Source organism: Carassius auratus, chromosome 2 (assembly GCF_003368295.1).
Source record: "Carassius auratus strain Wakin chromosome 2, ASM336829v1, whole genome shotgun sequence".
In the NCBI taxonomy this organism is placed as follows: Eukaryota; Metazoa; Chordata; class Actinopteri; order Cypriniformes; family Cyprinidae; genus Carassius; species Carassius auratus.
This window is the reverse complement of record NC_039244.1, coordinates 17,156,670-17,162,892: the sequence shown is the minus strand read 5'-3', so window position 1 is coordinate 17,162,892 and position 6,223 is coordinate 17,156,670. Positions and strand designations below refer to the sequence as shown.

The 6,223-nt window shown below is 34.2% G+C and overlaps 1 protein-coding gene across 2 annotated transcripts; it reads right to left on the bottom strand.

The window, feature by feature from the left end:
* Positions 1 to 1,909: 1,909 nt before the first annotated feature.
* Positions 1,910 to 5,788, bottom strand: LOC113118274 (ubiquitin thioesterase otulin-like). Of its 2 annotated transcripts, XM_026287340.1 has the most exons (8): positions 5,727 to 5,788; positions 5,375 to 5,510; positions 5,230 to 5,267; positions 4,510 to 4,616; positions 4,286 to 4,426; positions 3,478 to 3,588; positions 2,635 to 2,904; positions 1,910 to 2,457 (listed from the first exon to the last, which is right to left on the bottom strand). In XM_026287340.1, exons 3-8 carry the CDS (start codon positions 5,237 to 5,239, stop codon positions 2,203 to 2,205), a joined length of 894 nt encoding a protein of 297 aa, XP_026143125.1. In that variant the 5' UTR covers positions 5,240 to 5,267; positions 5,375 to 5,510; positions 5,727 to 5,788; the 3' UTR covers positions 1,910 to 2,202. The 2 variants fall into 2 exon arrangements, with proteins under 2 accessions (XP_026143125.1, XP_026143118.1); XM_026287333.1 differs by having other exon boundaries at positions 5,230 to 5,510.
* Positions 5,789 to 6,223: the final 435 nt, after the last annotated feature.

Genomic DNA, 6,223 nt, shown 5'->3' with positions numbered 1-6,223 from the left:
TATGAATTAAATACTTTTTAAATTATTATTTTTTTTGTGTGTGTGTAATCTTGTCTCTAAATGTTTGTATCTCAGGGGATACGTTGTCCTTTTGGGAGTATAATTCAAGATATAAAAATGTATATTTAAACTGAGATTTTGTGGCTTGTTTTAGAAAATCTAATCTTTTTGTAATCTTGACAAAACACATAGGCCTATTGTTGGAAAGGTCTGTCAGCCAAGGTTCCATATTTGTTAACTGCTTTGTAATATAAATTATATCGTGACAGAAAATTATTGATTTGTGACAGAAAACTGCATCAAAAACTTTCTATATAGTTTGGGTGTCAACCAGTGGTAATTTTCTGGTATAATGCCCAAACAAAATCTCAAAGGAACCACAATTTTTGTGATATTGACTTCAAATTTGAAACATAACTTACATATGGCTTTGATTTTATATGCATGCTTTTTTAGAGTGCAACATATTTTAGAAAATATTTATTTTATATTCAATAAAAAAGTATACTACATTATACTTTACTGTAAACAACAATTTCTAAATAACTTTTTATACTTTTTTTAATGCTTTGACTTTGATAATCTGGTATGTGTTTTCTTTAAAAAGAGACCAACCTTAAATCTGTATTATAAAGCGTTCAGGAAATACAACCATTTTGTAACAAGCATTGATAAACAAGTGTTCTGTTTTCATTGAACTCATACCCCCAAGGGGCAATGTTTCCTGGGGAATACACACATTAAAATAAAAAATAAGAGTCTTTTGTTTTGAAAAAAAAAAAATACATATACAGTACGGACCAAAAGTTTGGACACACCTTCTCATTCAAAGAGTTTTCTTTATTTTCATGACTATGAAAATTGTAGAGTCACACTGAAGGCATCAAGGGCTATTTGACAAAGAAGGAGAGTGATGGGGTGCTGCGCCAGATGACCTGGCCTCCACAGTCACCGGACCTGAACCCAATCGAGATGGTTTAGGGGTGAGCTGGACCGCAGACTGAAGGCAAAAGGGCCAACAAGTGCTAAGCGTCTCTCGGGGAACTCCTTCAAGACTGTTGAAGACCATTTCAGGTGACTACCTCTTGAAGCTCATCAAGAGAATGCCAAGAGTGTGCAAAGCAGTCATCAAAGCAAAAGGTGGCTATATGAAGAACCTACAATATGACATATTTTCAGTTGTTTCACACTTTTTTGTCATGTATATAATTCCATATATAAATCCACATGTGTTAATTCATAGTTTTGATGCCTTCAGTGTGAATCTACAATTTCATAGTCATGAAAATAAAGAAAACTCTTTGAATGAGAAGGCGAGTCCAAACCAAATCACGAAATGTATTATTTGAGTCTCGTGGTCATTAAAAATAATTAGTTTTAAATTTAACTTAAATTGTTACTGAGACCCATTTCAGTATTGTTTGAATCTGATTTTTATTTCACTGTATGATGCAAAAATATTGATTTATGCTTTTATTTTCTTTTGCCCTGAATATTGTCATTTTAAACTGGTTTTCCAACTGTATTGATAAACTACATTTGATACAAAATGCCGCAACTGCAGAGACCATATTACATTTGCATTGTAATGTAATGTAAACCATACAAGATCAGCTGAAGCTGGTTTAAACCATTACACCCCCAAAATCTAATACCTTTTATCAATTGAAAGGTTCATGCATTCATAAACTTCTGAAACATCTGCCATTTCTTTACTCTATCATCAGAACATTTCAATATAATGTTTCAGTGAACAATTAATCTGCCCACGGTGTAAATTGCTCTGCAAAGTAGTAATTGTCAGATTATTAAGATGATGATAACCGAAGACAGTACAAGAAGAAACTGAAACCAGCAGAAACTCCTGAACTGAATGGCACACTAAATTAGCTAAATGTAACACCTAAAATTACAGTTGAATTTTATTGTAACATACAAAGTTAATAATTGCTTTGCAAATTATCAACTAAATAAAAAAACATTACAAACCTCCCATTCTATGTCTCATAAAACTTTTGCACAGAATTTATTAAGAAATGTATAGTTTTTTCCTTATTTAAAATTACATAGGTAGAAAAGTAAAGATAAGCAAATATTAAAATTTATAAGAATTAAAACATGAAAGAAAAATATCCCAAAACATAAACTCAAGAACAGCCATGTGGAAAACATGAAGGATTGTAACTCCTTGCCATTTACTCTTTAAAGACAGGTCGTTATGCTTGGTTGTCCACCTGAAGATTGATTCCACTTTGGTCTACCATATGCATCAAATTTGGAGGACTTTTTGGGGACGAGTACATTATAGTGTCCGTCATCTTCTGTAAGCAAGCATAGAGGACTGGCATTCTTGTGGTCGTTCGGGTAGTATGTAATAAACTCTTCAGTATCACACTTGTACAGCCGAACAACCTGGATCATCTCTTGAAGGGAATAACCCAGGAGGCACATCTCCACCTAAACAACATTACATTAGTAGAGGTTTCTTTATGAAATAAGATCACTTCAACCACTGAAACAATGCAATTAATGAATTAACAGTAGATATAATAATCTGGTAGTTATTAAATGTACATGACTGGTCCATAATAAGGCTAAAGATTTTTTGTAATCGTTCATATAAACCGCACTAACCTGTTCCAGCCCACCACTAAACCCTACATGTCTGAGGTGGTTGGTGAAAAATGTCTTGGGGCATTTAGACGAGTCACGAGCAAAGAGGAGCCAGCAGAACTCTGGTACGTCAGAGCCCTTCTCCATATCTGAGTGCAACTGAATGGCAGTCCTCAGCATCAAGAACTTCAGCGCTTCAAGAAGCTCATACTCTTCATCATGACCTCTGAACACATGCTGGCACATGTGCTCCCTGTCCTCAAGACTTTTATACTGGACAGCCTCTTGCCACTGAAGATAAAACAATAAAATATTTCCAAGTGGGTACAGTTAAGTTTGGGGTAAATACGATTGTTTTTTATTATTATTATTATTAATACCTTTATTCATCAAGGATGCATTAAATTGTTAAAAAGTGACAGTAAATAAATTTATACTGTTAGAAAAGATTTCTATTTCAAATTATCTTTTGAACTTTTTATTCATCAAAGAATTTTGAAACAATGTATAACAGTATCCACAAATATATTAAGTAGAACAACACTGATTGTTTAAAAAAACAATTTTCCCCCGATCACCAAATCAGCATAATGAATGATTTCTGAAGGATCATTTGAGACTGAAGATTGGAATAATTTTTGCTAAATTTCAGCTTTGCCATCACAGGAATAAATTCTATTTTTCAATTTATTTTAAATTGTAATACAAATTCACAATAGTACCCTGTTTACTGTATATTTGATCAAAATATGCAGTATTGGTGAGCAATGGAGACAGCTTTCAATAACATTTAAAAAAGCTTCGCCCAAAACATTTGAACGGTAGTGTATATAAATATTCATAAGCAATTAAAAAAAAGGTTACCTTATTCTTCAGTAGCTCCAGACATTGTTCAAGATGCTGCAATTTGCTCATGCTAGTTTCAAATGGAAACTGCCACTCCGTAATAAAATCTGAGTGCATTTCTTTTGCCCACTACAATGGAAAACCCATAATGCATCAAAATCAACTTAACACATAATAACATTCTATATTAATATACAAAAAATAATGACAGGGCTCGACAATAAGAACTGCCTGATGGCCCAGGGCCAGCGTCAAAGACATTCAGAACACAGTTGATGAGTTTGTCACAGGCCTGATTGGGCCACTGCTGCGTTGTCACAAAAGCTTATCATTTGCACATATTTACAAGCCTTTCTTAAAAAAAAAAAAAAAAAAAAAAATCCATCGACTCCATTTAGTACTCCATCCTAATGATTTAATTGGAGGTTTATATGAATGAAGCTCTGAGGGGAACTTCATTTGTTCATTTGTTCTTATTTACAAACTGTCCAGTAATAACTGTTTTTAATCATTTTTGAACTTTATATTTGTTAGCCTTTTAGTTTGTGATGTGGTATTGAAATTAGAATAGAGTACTGAAAATGTTAACATCTAAAATTTTGGTGTCATAAAAAGATAGCACGGGTCAAAAACAATAATAACAGCAACAATTTTTTTGTTTGATTTTGTGACAGTGTCACATTTGAACCACTGGCCCTACTGGGTCTGCAGAAAAAATCCTTAGCATTGAGCCCTGAATGATCAAGTAACGCTGCTTTGTGCAAGAACAGAATTAGTGAGGATGTAATATGGATGTCTAACGTCTATCACTATAAGGCTTAATTACCTTACTAATGTCAGAGTCGTGCAACCAGGCAGGAAGCTGTTTTGATTGGCTGAGCACCTGGAAGAGAGTCGCCCTTAGAGCACAATAGTTATCACCTCTCACTCTGCACAGATTGAACTCACTGGCTATTGCTTCATATCCCTAAAAAAAAAAGAGAGACATGTGTGAGTAATGCCCTTTAAAAAAGAAACACTTAGAGTAATGTGTGAAAGAAGCAGGCTCACCTTTCGGATAAGCAGACTTTTTGTGGTGTTGCCTTTCCATTCTCTCCTGCTGTAGGTCTGAAGATCCTCTGCAGCTGATACACTGCTCTGGGTCTCACCAACAGCCGCTGATGGGAATAAAGCACCTCACAGACATCTCTGCAACATTTCAGTACACACTGAATATTCTTCAAAAACTGGCCAAAAAATTACTACATTTTTATAGTTTTATCAAAAAAAAAAAAAAAGGTTTTATGAATTCTGTTAATTAGAAATGGTTTTTAAGTATTATAATTTACTAAAAATATTCAAATAATTTTATTTAGTCTATAAATAAATAGACTAAAGATACACAATTAATTTTTCAAACAAGCAATTGCTCAAAATTGTTGGTGTGGAGTAAAGTGTGTCACTAAAAGCGATAGTAAGCTTTATCTTGTATTCCATTAGGAAAATGTAATGAAATGTAAATGTAATGTAAGGAAACGTAAATGTATTCCAAAATCACTTGTCTTAACCTTTGACATAACGGACCGAGTATGATCTCAATTACACATAATAGCATATATCTAGAATTATAGCTAGAAGTATTAAGTTTATCTACTGTTATTTCTCTTTGCATTGATTAACACTTTAGTAAAAGTGGTACAATCTAAAGTATGCTCTCCATAAGCACCTATTGTATGGTAAGCTTCAGCCATACTGCATGCACTGAAAGAGCTGAATTGACAGGCAGAATACCTCTTTTCATCTTCAGCAGACGACGTCTTCATCAGATCCTGCGGGAATGATTGACTGTCACTAGAAGTAGATTTAGCCTCCTTCTGGGCGGTTTTATTCATGGTTATTCATGGACTTGGTGACTTGGAGATTTTGCACATCTTACCTACATCATAACGACAAATCCACACCCAGCAAGCATGGGTTTAGTGTGGGTTTGCTCTGCCCCCACTGTCCCACAGAAAACCCGCAGTGGGCCCGCACGGGCATGTTTGCTGGGCAGAGACGTTCAACTTGGATCTCTGCATATAAAAGAAGTTATGGGACTAGCACGCACACACACACGCACGCACACACACACACACACACACTAAAAAAAAATAAACAAAAACACTTCCGCATTCTGACAAACTCCACAATCTCACATCAGTAACGAAACGAATAGTAACAAAGTAATGATTTACTAACCATTTTCAAACAAGACCAAAAAAAAAAAAAAACTCATCAAAAAAACTCACCTGCTTTTACTGTCCTGCCGAACAGGGACTACAAAATATGATAACTCGAAAATGTATATTTCCTGTGAATAGGGGATCGTGGGATTTGTAGTTTTCCGGCGCTCTGCTGCTGTTGCTACATCCTCTTATTTTAATCGACGATAAGCTTATTTGTTCAAGCAAACGTTTCTTGAACAGTTTTTGATCCTTTCGGTGCCACACTGTCGCCTGTTTGGTCTTGTTTGCGTTTTATGTGGTCTGAAGTTGTGTGTAAGTCAGTTTTTATGTTTTATTTTATCTTCTTTTATCGTTTTTTATTTATATTGATATTGAGGTCAAACTATGCTTTATTTACAACTTGAACCTTTTATAGTTGTTTGATTTTGATTTTATTTGATTTTATTCTTGTGAAGCACTTTGAGTTTCATTTTATGTAACGTTAGCCTATGGAAAGTGCTATACAAATAAATGTGTATTATTATTATTATCAGTCCCCATAGCATAATAACAAATAACTT

What these genes read in the sequence shown, in the direction of transcription:
- LOC113118274 (XM_026287333.1), bottom strand. An exon ending in TGGAGCTACTGAAGAATAAG is followed by an intron (nt 2,905 to 3,477) that starts GTAACCTTTTTT and finishes TTTTATCTTCAG; the next exon opens with TGGCAAGAGGCTGTCCAGTA. An exon ending in TTAGTGGTGGGCTGGAACAG is followed by an intron (nt 2,458 to 2,634) that starts GTTAGTGCGGTT and finishes AATGTTGTTTAG; the next exon opens with GTGGAGATGTGCCTCCTGGG.